The 14,422-nt window shown below is 50.0% G+C and overlaps 1 protein-coding gene across 3 annotated transcripts; it reads right to left on the bottom strand.

Annotated features, from left to right (window-relative positions):
* Nucleotides 1–227: 227 nt before the first annotated feature.
* Nucleotides 228–14,029, bottom strand: DDO (D-aspartate oxidase). Of its 3 annotated transcripts, none has more exons than XM_049818267.1 (5): nucleotides 13,842–13,947; nucleotides 8,560–8,765; nucleotides 8,262–8,370; nucleotides 7,253–7,429; nucleotides 228–4,766 (listed from the first exon to the last, which is right to left on the bottom strand). In XM_049818267.1, exons 2-5 carry the CDS (start codon nucleotides 8,729–8,731, stop codon nucleotides 4,199–4,201), a joined length of 1,026 nt encoding a protein of 341 aa, XP_049674224.1. In that variant the 5' UTR covers nucleotides 8,732–8,765; nucleotides 13,842–13,947; the 3' UTR covers nucleotides 228–4,198. The 3 variants fall into 3 exon arrangements, with proteins under 3 accessions (XP_049674224.1, XP_049674226.1, XP_049674227.1); XM_049818269.1 differs by lacking the exon at nucleotides 13,842–13,947 and adding an exon at nucleotides 12,337–12,404; XM_049818270.1 differs by lacking the exon at nucleotides 8,560–8,765 and having other exon boundaries at nucleotides 13,842–14,029.
* Between the last annotated feature and the right edge of the window lie 393 nt (nucleotides 14,030–14,422).

Below are 14,422 nucleotides of genomic sequence, written 5' to 3'. Positions count from 1 at the left end.
AGCCCTCCACGAACTGCTCCAGCGTGGGTCCCTCCCACGGGAGACAGCCCTCCACGAACTGCTCCAGCGTGGGTCCCTCCCATGGGCTGCAGTTCTTCATGAACTGCTCCAGTGTGGGTCCCTTCCCACGGTGTGCAGTCCTTCAGGAGCACACTGCTCCAGCGTGGGTCCCCCGCAGGGTCACAAGTCCTGCCAGAAAACCTGCTCCAGCGTGGGCTCCTCTCTCCACAGATCCACAGGTCCTGCCAGGAGCCTGCTCCAGCGTGGGCTTCCCACGGGGTCACAGCCTCCTTCGGGCATCCCCCTGCTCCGGCGTGGGGTCCTCCCCGGGCTGCAGGTGGAGATCTGCTCCCCCGTGGAGCTCCCTGGGCTGCAGGGGGACAGCCTGCCTCACCAGGGTCTTCATCACCACGGGCTGCAGGGGAATCTCTTCTCCGGCGCCTGGAGCATCTCCTCCCCTCCTTCTGCACTCACCTGGGGGGCTGCAGGGCTGGTGCTCTCACATGTTCTCACTCCTCTCTTCAGCTGCAGTTGCTGGGGTTTCTTCCCCTTCTGAAATCTGTTCTCCCAGAGGCACTACCACCATCGCTGATGGGCTCAGCCTTGGCTGGCAGTGGGTTTGTCTTAGAGCCGGCTGGCATTGGCTCTGTCGGACACGGGGGAAGCTTCCAGCAGCTTCTCACAGAAGCCACCCCCACAACCCTCCCACTACCAAAACCTTGCCACACAAACCCAATACAGGTGTATAACCTTTTACTTAAAACAGCCAAAGAAAAAAGAGGATGGCATGTACACTGTTTTCTTCTAAGTGCTGTGAGGGATCTAGAGAAATGCAAACCACTAAATCTGACACCCATGGCAGGCAAACGGTAAAAGCCATGGTAATAGAATAGTTGCAAGGACAGGTATGGACTAAGAGGGAAGAATTGGCAGAGCTTTGCAGTGAGGAGTGATGAAGCTGTGCTTCACCACCCTCTTATGGCTTCAGAGGAAACAGTGAAGCTGCAGACTAGAGCAATCCACTCGGTATGATCCGCTCAGCTTCTGGAAAACCATTAATAACATCAGTGACCAAGGACTCATAAATAAGCTAATCTGGCATGGGATAAGATGGAAGATCCTCTCATGAGTCAGCGACTGCATATAGGATAGAGAGACAAGGTAAGGATAAATCAGCTGTTTTTCACAGTGGAGAGAAGTCACCAATGCTAACCCACATACATACCCATCAGTCACCAGTAAATGGTGAAGTGGCTTGGTCTGCTGGTGCTACCAGCTTATTCAAGGTAGTAAAATGCAAACTGCCTGAAAGGAGCTGCAAAAACCATCTTGTGAGTCTGAGCGAAGTACTGGCAGGTGAAATCCAGTGTGGATAACAGCAGAGAAAAACACAGGGCTGAGTTGGGAGGAAGACCCCCCTCATTATCCAGCCTCAGCAATGGCCTCTGAACCAGCTAGTACCATTCAAGACAGATATCTTGCAATTAGGTAGTTCTATTCAAATGTCAGTTAAAAGCTTGTTAGTGACTATAAAGCAATTAAATGTAAGAAATTATTAGGAAGGGAAGAGAGATGTAATTAATTGAATACAAGGTTCATCCTCTATCATGAGTACTGTGTGCAGTTCTGGTCCCTCCATCTCAAAAAGGGTATGTTAGAGTGAGAAAAGGTATAAAGATGGGCAAGAAGGAATACCAAAGGTATGGGATGACTTTATGTGGGTAGCAGCTACATAAACCAAGATTCTTCAAGGTGGGAAAGAGGGTTCTGAGAGGGAGTATGGTGCAGCGTTATAAATTCAAGAAGGATCATGGAAAATAATTAGTAACCATTTCTCATAAGAGGCAAGAAAGGGGCTTCGAATTATGTTTCCAGGTTCAAGATGAAGATAAAGGCAAGGAGCTCTGCTTCTGGGAAGGAAATGTCTCCTTTTACAGAACCTGTGGTCACAAGATGCCAGGGACTACAAAAGCACCATACATGGTTTCAGAAGCAAGTCGACAAATGTGTGGAAGATAAATCATCTGAGGGCCATGAAACATTAAGCTACCCCTCAGCTGAGGAAGCCCCTGAGGCCAGGAATGGCCAGAGGTGGCCCTCTCCACTGCTGGCCATGGCCAGAGCTAGGACACCAGACTGATAGGCCTTGCAGCTGAACCTATTTTGACAATTTTTGTCAACCAGACAACTTTTAGAAGTATATTAGAAGAAACCCTGCCACCCTGCAGAGCAGAAGCACACAACCAGAGCTCTGGGGCTCTCGTGGGGCTATGAACATCCTATTAGCATTAGTAGTGTTTCTTGTTCCAGGATAGGATACACTGTTTGTTACTTTTCAAGATTAAAATCAAGATTAAGAAAAAATAGCCCATTCTCATGTTCTTTTTCCATGTATTACTATGTTCCGTGTTAGCTGAGGGCAAAGCTGCAGTTTGACAAACCCTACGCCAACACTGCTGCCAAAAGCAGCAGCTCTGTCCTCTCGTACTGCTGGAAAGGACAAATGATGGGGGAAGGAATGCAAAATTAGCCTTCAGAGCTGAGGAGAGGAGGGCAAGGCTATTGAAGGCAGGGCTGGCTTAGGCTGATCCCAGGCGCTTATTGACCTACAATTTAATTTGGTGATGTTTCTTCTGACAGCTATCCCTACAATTTAATTTGGTGATGTTTCTCCTGACAGCTGCCCCTTGCAAAGGATAACTGTCCTCATCCCTGCCGAGAACAGCAGGAGCTGGCAGCCATGTCTGAACGTGGCCTTTCTTGGCCCTGTCAGGCCATCCCAAATCAAAGAAAAACCCTTTTTTATGAAAGGAAACACTACAGAAGTGACCTTTGCTCCATTATTAGAACTTTATTTATCAGTTCATCTTAGCCGTGTGAATTCTTGAAGGAGTTTGATTTGTTTTGTAGCTGTAAGGACAAAAAAACCTAGACAAAAGTGGATATGCTAACGCTCTTGAATGAGCCATTTAAGAGCTAATGAGTGGTTTAATCGCTAAGAGTCAGACCTACGCCTTGATGGTAAGCTCCAACTTTGGGGAGTGACTATCTTCAGCCACGTCAAAGAGCTTGAACTGCTGAGGGGAGGGTAAAGCCCAGTTCAGCCTCTGCCATGAAGTGAGGATCTGAGGATCTGGGCTTCGGTGGCTCAGCTACCTTACAGCAGAGGAGCTTGCTCATGTCCAGTTACAGAAAAATTTGTCTTTGGAGTGTTTTAGTCTTAAATGGCTCTTCTCTCCCTTATGAAACTGAGGCTGGTGTTAAGATCCTTGTTGGTTTGTCACTGGTTTATTCGTATCAGCTGTTGCGAGAAAAGCAGCCAGTGCTCATGCGAAGTAGAAAAGAGATGCTTGCACTCCCTAGCCCACCCTGAAAAATCCTCTTCTGTAGAACATGGGCCATGTCAATGCTGCTATGGGGGGGGGGGGGGGGGGGAATCATCTGTGTCTGAGAGCAAACCCTGAGACGCTCTGCGAAAAAAAAAAAAGATTTGTAAACAAGCGTGAGAAAAGATGCACAAAACTGTAGCTCATATGGGGCAACTTCCTCTCGCAGAAACTTTGTGTTAAGTTCCCTGAGGAGTAATATGAGCAAATGCAGTGATCAGTGTCACAGATCTTCTCTTAAAATCATGATTGCCTGGTCACTGTGCATGACAGTGACCTACTGTTGCTTTCTGTAAGAGCTGACCTGGACCACTGTAATGCAGCACTGCTTGGGGTTTTCTTTTCCTTGTAAATCATATGGAAGATGGTAAAGTTTAGTAGTAAGATGCTGGGAACAAGGGCAATACTAGATTAGATTTGGTACAAGAGGAGAGAACTAGTTCTTACCGAATATGAACCTAGTGCATCCAATACCCTTTAGATGCAGATGAAGAAGTGCTAAATTGATGTTATTTGTATTATACTGCAGCAATCTGATCCCTGTCATGTGAAGAATATTTACCATCTTGCCTTCTCCTTAACATGAGGCTAGGAGAAATTCCCAGGGTAGAAACAATGCCAGATAGAGGAGAAGGACAGCTGGACTAATACTTGGATCAACCCATCATGCCAGGTGAGATACCACCGAGCACCTGCAATGGCACAAGCTGCTGTCTTAGGTTCCTTCCACTCAGTAATAGAATAAAAGTCCAAAGCTGCTACTAGGAGATGCAATACTAGCCTGTTGTAAATGTGAAAGTAGCCTCTGGGATTCAAAGCTTGGCCCTCGATGAGGAGCCTGGCAGGGTAGCGATGCACTCTCCCACCAAGCGAGCAGCCTCTTTGGCTGTGCCCCTCTGCACCGAAAAGCCACCTGCCCCGTGCCCATAGTTGTGGACCACCAGGAGCTTACGTCCTCCTCGGCTCAAGACCTCTCTCTGCAGTCTCACGCAGCGCCGGGATGGCCTCAGGCCCACCTTCACCTCCATATCCTGAGCTCCCCGCAGTGAGGGCTCAAGGGAGCAACATCTGTCAAAGATGTCTTTGGTAGTGCCAGGATCAGGGGAGAGACTCCAGCTCCCCTTTTCCCTGGTTCCCCCTAGGGTTACCCTGTGTATCCCCGGGTAGACGTAAGTTAAGCCATCCCCATCCCGGATGAAGTTTTTCACCCAAGGAGCATGAACCTTGAGTACTTGTCCCCTGACGGGGAAGAGCTTCTCATCCCCCACCAGCTGGTGGGCTCCGATGCCCGCGCAGTTGACGACGACATTATATTCGCTGTGCAGGTCCCACAAGTCTGTAACTTTTCTGGTGTGCATCTGGACGCCGGTTGCTTTCAACCTACAAAAAGACTCCAAGAAGTGAGGCAGAAAAGAAACCCCCAAACCCTCACACAATTATTATGCACATTAAGTAAATGAGATAGATTGCCTTTAACATACCGATCTAAACCAAACAGATGGGACAAAAAGCAAAGAAAATGTCACGGGGTTTCTGTTTGTGATTTGTCTGATTTCATTGGATCAAAGCTATTGTTTAGCTTTTTTGGGCTGGAAAAGATGCAGCACGTTGATCAATATTAGAGAAGGATCTGGCATAAGACCCTAGGCAGACAGTCAGCTCCTCATGGTCTCATTGATTCATTTCTATAACCATACCAAGCTTTAACAGCTCAAGCAAGCTGAAAAATATCAGACTTATTCCCCAACTTACTTCTGCTAGTGACAACACTATCATACTACACCCCCTCTAACGTGCCTGTTACACACCGTCGCATTCATTCCCAACTCACCCCCCTGATATTAGGCACCACTTAGTCATCTAGTGCCATGTGCGAGGCCCTGGGGTACCCAAGATGTCCCCGCAAGCTGGGCAGATGTGGCACGGGACCCCCAGGAGACCCATACCCTTCTAGAGGAGCAGCCCGGAGTCACCCAGGACAGCTCAGAGCACTATACATCCATGTCTGCTCTTCAGCAAAATTCACCCCTTCTTGAGGTTCATCTCTGAGCTCAATTTCAAGCCATATTCCACCCCGAACTTGCCTGAAGCTAGAAGCCTTTCCCTAGGGAAAAACACTGGTGTGAGATGGATGTTGTCCACTGCATCCAGTCAGCTGGGGGTTTTAGCAGGGACCTTAGCATGAGCAAGTCAGGAGACAGGTCTGTGATGGCAATGCATTACGTGGGGAATCCTGTCCTTTGCAATACTCCGGCAGCTGGCAAAGTGATCAACCCCGCTGCAAAGGCAGTGGTTTCCTACAAAGCACTCACAAAGAGTGAGCCGAGGATGCAGGGCACAGCTGATGCTCTGGGGACGGGGGTTTGCGTGCAGCAGGACATTCAGGCTGGCTGGGAGAGCTCCTAAGCATTGTAATTGGGATTCCGCCATCATGCCATAAAAAAATACACCAATAAAAAAACCTGCTGAAAACTCCTGAATTCAGGCAAGCAAGCAGGAAAAAATTCCTGAAGTCCATTTTTGGACCAGCAAGGTGGGCACAAAACCAATTTTCCTTGTGGACTGCCAAGAGAATGGTCTATAAATACTGCTCAAGTCACTAGGGGTTTGAGAATTAGTTACATGTTTAAGATGCTCTCATTTCTCATCACCAGAGAGAAGAGAAAGAAAAGGAGTTTGATCATCTTATTCGACTACATCCTTGGAGAAATAAGAAGGCTATAGCAGGAATAAGGAGAGGGCAGAAATCACATGGCAGATACTAAATGGGTTGTACAACTTAGTCGTGCTTCAGCAGAAATTTCCGATTCGGTGAGGCAATGAAACATGACAGAGCGTGCGCACCGAGGAGACAGCATAGAGCTCACGTGGCACTGGTGCCACTGGAGTACTCCCAGCCTGGCTGGCTGCTAGAACAAGAAACATGTTTTTCACATTTTGCAGTGAGATGAAAAGCATCCAAGCAACCGGTTCAGCTGGCAATTTGTACCATGGTGTCGGTACATGTCTCTTTACTTAACCTCAAATCAGCTTGCAGCATATCGCTTTCTCTCAAGCGGAGACAGCTATTTGCTCACTTTAGGGGTGATTAAATGCATTAAATGCATATCCCAGGTGTCAGAAGATTTTTAGATCTGCGTCCTGACTCTCCTACAGTTCTCCAAAATCCACGTATTTTGGGGAAATCTGGAAACTGGCAAATTGGCAAATTTTCTAACTTTCATGTCAATCCAGGCACGAACTCTGAAGCCACGACTCCTTGGAGTGGGTACATCACCCATCTTAGGCAGGCTAACGTTTCCAAAAGGTTTGCTACAAGGTGATGCCATTTGACCTTTTTTCACCTGACTGGATTAAGAAATGACTCCAATTGTTGACCAAATTTGAGATTAATTGGTCCAGCTCCCTCTTCAGTGCAAAATCTTCTGGTAAGACATCTTCTCAGAGATGCCTATTGTCCCAGGGGCTGGACGTATCTTCAAGAACAGAGGGATATTATTTGGGAAGTTTGACAAATGAGGAGCACCCACAGGTTTTCTTACGACTTGGCACACTCCCGATGTACGTTCAAGGTCTGGCTGGCCAAGCGTGGCCCCTGTGGCTGTGTCGGTCCGATGCCCAGAGGCGCTCCCACGCTAAGCCCCACTGTACAGCCACAGTGGTAGAAAGTGGACATTGCAAAAATGGGGTCTTTCACATTTTGGAAAAATTGGGTATTTATTTCTTGTGCTTGCTGCATTTTCCCTGGTGAGAAACAGCCCTTTTCTAATTTGGTCCAAACCTAAGGCTCTCAAGGAGTCTCTAGGTTGCCCTCAGTCCCTCTGCCTGGGTTTTTCTCTGCATGCCCAACCTGCAGCAAAACCAACCTTTTCTCCAGCCACAGCAGGTAGGGTGGACAGTCACATTTCAGTGTCGTAAAGGCCTGACCAAATCGGTATTGCGGAAACTTTTGGAGTTCTGCTTCGGACATTGGTCGAAATCCCAGGACGACATCTGACCAGAAAGGTAACTCTTCCTTGGGAGCGTTTTTAAAGACCTGCCACCTAAAGGACACAGAGAAAAAGCTGTGAAACTTAGCTGCTATTGCTCTGCCATGTTATGTGTCACAGCAATCTTAGCACAAACTCAGGAACCTCTTCCCGCTCATCAGTGCAGCTCTGCAAGGGTAACAACAACAGGGAAACATTGCTGCCTGCTACTGCAATACCCGCCTTGGCAAACAGGCAGAGGGCTGCCAAAGCCGAGCTTGAGAGTGACACACCTGGGTAAATAAACCAGAGAGAGTTCTTCCAGCTATACTGTATGTAATTCCAACTGTAGAAGTACAAAATCCCCTCACACAGTGTCCCCACCACAGCTGTGGCCACCCTAACTGGACCTTCGTGTAGGGCCACTTGCACACCTGGCCACATTTTTTTGGGTACCCATAAAGCTACAGAGCGGCCAGCCTCAACACTCGCAAGAGGCAAATTTCTGTGTGCATAATAGGCAGCACAAAACACCCCCAACAACTCCCCTCCCTGTAAATTGCATCCCTATACCTAGTTGCTGAAGCTGGAAGATCCTGCAGTCCCATCCCTATGGAGACCTCCCCTGCTGCCAGCAACTGGTGGATGACAGTACGGAAAACATCAGCTATTAAAAGACATTTGGTGCCGGCCAGTCTTGAATGGTTTCTCTGTGCACACCTATGCATGAATTTTGCTTGAAAATACATTTTATCTGAGCAGTTGCAATGCAGTTTCTTGGGAATATAGTTATAAGAGCTACTCCATGAAGGGAATACGCCTGAAGTCCAGCAAGGAAAACCTCTCTGCCTGCTCCAGCAAACAGCACAAACATACCAAAGGCTGCCCGGGGGGAGCCTGTTCTTACCCAGAGACCAGGTGAATGCCAGCCTCTGATGCCTCGGGTGAGTTGCTGATGGCAAAAAGGAAAGTGAAGGTCTCTTTGAACCACTGCTTCTGCACGTGGATTGGTGTGCCTGCATGTAAACAAAAGCAAACATGCGGAGAGGAATGATGCAAAGAAGAGAAGCCAGTGTCGAGGAGACGGGACAGACGGGGAACACAGGTCATTGCACTTTTCTTCCTGAACATCTCTGCATCGCTGCACACCTGGGCACGCAGCCGTATGAGGTGCCACAGGCACCGGCACGCCGAGTTGCACGCACCTGGGTAGGTGTGAGGGATGAGCATCCCGGCTGCAACATCACTCGTCGTGTTGGGGCTGAACTGGTCTGAAAGGACCGTCACAGAGCAGCTGGGGCAAGTCTCCGTGATGCACAGCGCTGTGGACAGGCCGATGACTCCCGCGCCAACCACTGCGACCTTGGGTGCTGCCATCTCCAGGGTGCAGAGCCAGAGGAGAGGTACCTACCTACATTTGGAAATAACATATCCCGTATCACCAACATCCTTGCTGGACGCCTTAGTCAGGCTATGAAATACCCACACAAGATGTAACATAACCCTCCCTGGGGCAGCTAATTGAAGACTAACTGCTGCACACAAGCAAGACTAAGATGAAGATCAAAAAAATCATCAGCCTTCGATATGAAGACAAATTTTTCTAAAGTATTTCAAGAGTCACTACCCCATTCTCAGCACAAGAGCAAAGGGCAAGAGAGCAATCTGTACGTATAGCACTGATGTTTGGGCTGTAGCAACGTGGGGCAAGGTTTTTTCAATAAAACCCAAGGGAGTGAGGCACCCGTCCATTTTCCATTGTGCCAGGGGCAAGAGCCGGAGCTCTGGGGAAACTGGCTTTTAGGCACCATGAGCAAAAAGGTTGTCTGAACATCAGGATCTCCAGCAATGAGGTCTGTCACTGCCTGGGCAGCAGAAGGAAATTGCACAGGAAGCAAATCGATTACACAGAGCAAAGGGTCCAGCGCATTGTGGAGATGTTTTTCTTAACATGCATCTTAGTTCCACTGCTGTGTAGGGCTCTCCCTCCAACCCTGAGGACTGGGTTACCTGCTTAACTCTGTTCTACAAAACAGGAATTTTAGCTATTAAACACAGTGCGTAGTTTCACAAGGTACAGCCTGGCTGTTTACACTCCCACATCCAAAAATTGGATCCCACGATGCCTTGGTGGGAGGACTGTGGGAAGAGAAGCTACCTGTACCCTGGGGCATTTTGTGTCCCTAGTGACCTGAGCTCTCCAACCCATCCTTGGCCCCATACCTGCCAGCGTGAGCACTGCCCTTGGACAGATTAATGGACCTCTGAGTCTGCCACGCTCTCCTGGCAGCACAAAGTGGTCCCCAGGAGCCAGCCAGCCTCACTACCCCAAGAGCCTCTGTATTTGCTTCTCTCTGCCTTGCTTTATAATCTGCTTTATGTCCTGGAGCAGGTCCACTCTACTCCTCAGTATCTTCAACTGCTGATGGCTACTCCAGGAGGTGCAGCATCTCTATTTTCCCTTGTCCCGGCCAAGTTTCGGATCTTGGCACCTGCACTGGCGAGTGGCACACAGCTCCTGGTTGACAATCGCCTGGCTGCCCGTCCCAGTGAGGTGCCAGCCTATGTGCCTGACCACGGCCAGGTCACAGGTTTCACACCGGTGAGGGCACAAAGCACAACTGAACCATGCAACTCAGTGTGCCTTGCAAACTCCCCAAAGCCAGGAACTAAATGGGCCCAGAGGAGACTGGGCAACACCAGGGGTGATAAATCCTTCAGCAGGTTTGAAACAGGCGAGTCGGGGTGCACCTGCTGGCTCGGGCACTCCTTCGAGGGTTACTGCCAAAAGCTGAGCGGGGATGTAGGGGAGAATCTCCTTTGCCTATGGCTCTTACGTTTTCCTGGAGTATCACCAGTATTCACTCTTGGAGTGGATGCCGAGTGATATAGACCTTTGCTCTTGCTCCTTTACAGTCTTGCTTTCTCCTAGAGGAGTCGCTCTTCGTTGACTGTAGAAACCCAGCCTCACTAGCTGCTTTCCGAGAGCCTTTTCTGGAAAGCAGTGCCTGCAGTTATAAGGATGGGCTGACTTCCCATCTTCCTGTGGCTTTTGGCATCTTTGATGCAAGTTTAGGCAAGACAGACTGTGTGGGATTATGATAGGTCAGGTTTATTTATGAGATCCTTGCTCATAACCCTTCACACAGCTTCTCACTTACCCCTGAGGTTTTACTACTTAAAATTTTATATCCCTACTATGTAGGAAGGGAGAGAGGAGCAGGCACTGTTGCCCGTCATTGCATTCCTTCTGCATTGCAGCCAAGGGTTGTTACAGCCCCTTTTCTTCCTCTCAGGGAGATTCTTAAGTTTCTTCCTGTTTGTTAATTATTACATCTTCTTTCACAAGCTGACTATAAAAGTGTCCACACAGCAGGGAAAGAGGATGTAGTGTAGAGGTAACGATGAATCCTGATCCAGAACCACTGGCCTGCACTGCTGTCACCCCCAAACCCAGTCTGATAAAATGCTGATTTGAATGGGAGCTGCATCCCTCAGCTCTACCATTGCCCCAGGCTGCCTCAGCCACCTGCACCGGGAACACCTGTGGAGGGTCAGAGCACGGACAGTGTATGTTTCCATACCATAACCTCCAGAATATTTTGTACTGGTAATTGTTATTAAAAAAACTCAAACAAACAAACAAACAAAAAAAACCACAGGGAAAGAAAAAAAGAAAGAGTAACAAGAAATTGGGGGAGTTTTAGTAATGCTGAAATTCCTTTGGTTAGGAAAATTGGTTTTGAGAAAGGTGTCTAAACACATTTTTATTAACAAACCTCACTCAGCACTGGCAGCTGTGGAAATCGCGTGAGGCTGTCAGCATGCCCAGTGAGCCTCCCAGCAGTCCGTGGACGACCGCAGTCCTGCTGGAACATATGCGCTGGGTACATTATGTGTCTGCCAGACATGTGCTCTGGTTCGCTGAAGCCCTTGGACCATGGTGAAGATTGAATTTCCTGACTGACCTCCCCGCTGCTGGGGAAGAAAGGGGAGCTGTGGCTTGGCGGAGGTTCAGGTTTCACAAGTCTTCCCAATTCGGATGGGATTTTCGCAGATGAGGCAGTTCGATATCAACTGATCCCAATGTTGCAAAAGCCAGTGAGGGTGGAAAGGGGCTGCTGATGGTGTTGGAGCCCGCGGGAATGGCTCGGAAGGCCGTGACAGGCACCCATCATACACACCGTTTTCCTAGCACTTTCTGCTGCAATCCAGCAGCGCATCCAGCCTGAACGTGCTAATGTGCCAAAAATCACCCGGGTGCAAAGCAGAGGCTACGTGTGCTTGTACGTGCAAGCACGGCTCGGGCTTTGCAGAGCCACTGACCCTGCCACGAGCGCAAGGCTCATCTGCGGCTCTGCCCCGGCAGGGAGCCTGCACCTTGCTGGGAGGGCGCGGGGGGAGAAACTATTTTCAGCTGATGCGGCAGGCCAGCTTAATGCCAGCGGCGTGACGCTTCCCACCTCCTCAGACTGGCTTGTGCTGAGGGTTTTTCCAAAAATCGGCATTTAAATCAGTTGCAGGAACTGCTGGGGAGGGAGGGGAAGGGTGTCAGGTACCCTTTAGCTCTCTGTCCTTTCATGGTGTCAGAAGAATGGCACAGAAGCCAGACAGAGCCACTTGGAGCTGTAATTCTCCAGCAAAGAGGACATTGGCTGCCTGAGGTGAGCTTCATGCCCCTGCCACCCTCCTGCTCCTCCCAGGCCAGAACAAATTATTTTTAAAAATATAGCAATGTTTTGCGATGCGACTCAATCTTCCCACTCCCGCAGCTGAGGAGACAGTATCAGCTTCATGTGATGCAAGGGCGTCCTTATTCTTTCTTGCCTCACATACCTGTGTATCACCACTGAGTGCCACTAACCTTCAGCCTCAACATCATTCTAGCAGTGGATAACATAATCAATATGGACAAATATGCTGCTCCCCAGCATACATACATGCATATGCACACGCACACCCGGAGGAACATGCACACCCACCGCCAGCTGCAGCTGTAGCCTCTTGGCCCACAGTCCCTCCAAGCTGTGACAGACCCCGGGAACCCGGCATCCCTCAGCTGGAAGAGCTGCACGAACACTATTGCTCTGGCATCTTTGTGTTCCAGGCGCAGCCCCTCGCCATACCCTTTTCCCCCTATGGCCCAACTCCACACGCACGCTGCCCCGGCACGCCGGCCGCTCTTCGCTTGTGTCGCAACCCGGCTGACCTACTACACTGAGCATATTTACATGCCCAACTGAACAGCTGAAAAAGTCCAACCGAACTGTTGACCAGAAAATGGATCAACAGGAAATAACCAAAGAAAACCAACACCTGTTACCTTTGAAGTCCTGTGGGTTTCTTTTTTTTTTTTTTTTTTTTTTTTTTAAACTAACTCTTACCACATCTAAGTGCTGAAACATTGGATCGCCTGTAGCCTGCAGTACCGGGGAGCAAAGGCTCCAGCCTTTCTGGACGAGGAGGGACTCCTCATTCACCAGGGCGACTGCGCCCACCATCCCCATCCATGGAGCACTTTCTCCCTTCCTTTTTTTGCAGATCACTCTTTTGTGTGTTCGCTTCCCCACTTTATAAGCACCCTCGGTGTTGCTTCCCTTTGCCTGACCCCAGAGAGGGGTTTTGCCAGGCTCTTTGCTAAAGGTAGTTACAGACCCTCATGAAGCTTCATCCATTCCTGGGGGTTTGCTGAGAAGGGGGCCCTGATTTTGTCCTTTTGACTCTGGCCTAGGCCCTTTTCTGTCATTTGGGCTGCTCTGCGAGACACACATTTGGGACCTGCCACAGGAGGAAGGTGAGGATGCTCTCTCTTCACCGAACGAGGTACACCAGAGGCTCCTTGAGATCCCCTCAGCCTTTCTGCACCACTGCCAGAAACCAGGGGGGTCTCCTGTGATGGTGGCTCAGAACCACGAGGCTACCGGGGAGGCCTCAGCTCCTCTTCCAGGCAGCTGTTTGCATATGCATGCACGGGAAATACCTCCTAAATGTTGGTAGGTTATACCCACCCTATAAGCTACCGGCAATAGTAACCTCCACCAGCAGCACCTACGTGCCAAGCGACGCTCTTGCTTTTCTCCCAAACCGGACAGGTCTGCGATCCTCGTTCCCCGCAGGGCGAGCGCTGTTGAGTCCCTTGCCTCTCTGCAGGGAGAGGGGGGGAAGCAGGGAGAAGCTGAGGTTTAGCAGGTGCCGAAACACCCCCCCGGCCAAACCCTGCGCTCACTGCTCACGCCACAACCAGCCGTGACAGCCACCGCGCTTATACTGCATGGCCGCCTCTACGTGTGACCTAAATCCCTCCCTGCCTGAGCTTAAGGAGCTGGTGGAAAGTCCCCGGGGCAGTGCGAGGTCCCCGCACAGCCTCTGCGGGCACGCTTCCCAGCCCGCGGCAGCAGAAGGGCTCCGTCATCTAACGTTTCCCAATTTGGCTAGAAATACAGTCCAAAAAAACCCACAAACCAGAAGTGGGGAGAGAAGGCAATACCTGGTGAGGAGGAGGCCCCCGGTCCTGCCTGGAAGAGTTGCCTTCCCGGGAAGCGCGGGGAAGTGGAGGGGGAGACGACGGAGCACGTTGCCAGGGTGTAGGGCGCAGGGGCTGCTGGCAGCTCCCCTTTCCCGAGGCTGCTCCCTGAGCGCCCGGCTCCGCGTCCCTCTGCTAATGAAGGAGCTGTTTGTGCTCAGGCAAAGGCTGCCTCCAGTGCTGGCACCTCTCCCAGCCGAGCCTGGCAGCTCCGTGCTGGCACTGCCAGAGCTGTGCCCCTCAACGTCCGCCGATAACTGTTTTCCTTGATGATTTCCCCAGTGTGCTCCAGAGGAGGCTCAAGGGGCCCCGCTGTCCTGCACAGAATATATTGTCTTTTTCCCTCTCTTACAAGCAATTAATTATATTCTGAAAGTTTCTGAAGCTGCCTTAAGACTGCCATAGTGCTTGAGCAATTGTGCTAGCAGTTAGGACGGCAGTAACACAGCACGTCTGTGGACCTGGTCATTGCAGTCATCGGAGGCTGATGAAGAACAAATCCCTGCTAAACCACAAACGCTTAATGAGCACAGCCAGACAGGACT

This window comes from Accipiter gentilis, chromosome 15, assembly GCF_929443795.1.
Source record: "Accipiter gentilis chromosome 15, bAccGen1.1, whole genome shotgun sequence".
In the NCBI taxonomy this organism is placed as follows: Eukaryota; Metazoa; Chordata; class Aves; order Accipitriformes; family Accipitridae; genus Astur; species Astur gentilis.
This window is presented reverse-complemented; position numbering and strand designations above follow the sequence as displayed.

Excerpts from the sequence above, each read along its gene's own strand:
- DDO (XM_049818267.1), bottom strand. The coding sequence starts at position 8,731 with ATGGCAGCACCCAAGGTCGCAGTGGTTGGCGCGGGAGTCATCGGCCTG. Across the intron at positions 8,371-8,559 it reads CATCCCTCACACCTACCCAG|GCACACCAATCCACGTGCAG; the intron begins GTGCGTGCAACT and ends GTTTACATGCAG. Across the intron at positions 4,767-7,252 it reads CTGCTGTGGCTGGAGAAAAG|GTTGAAAGCAACCGGCGTCC; the intron begins GTTGGTTTTGCT and ends GTCTTTTTGTAG.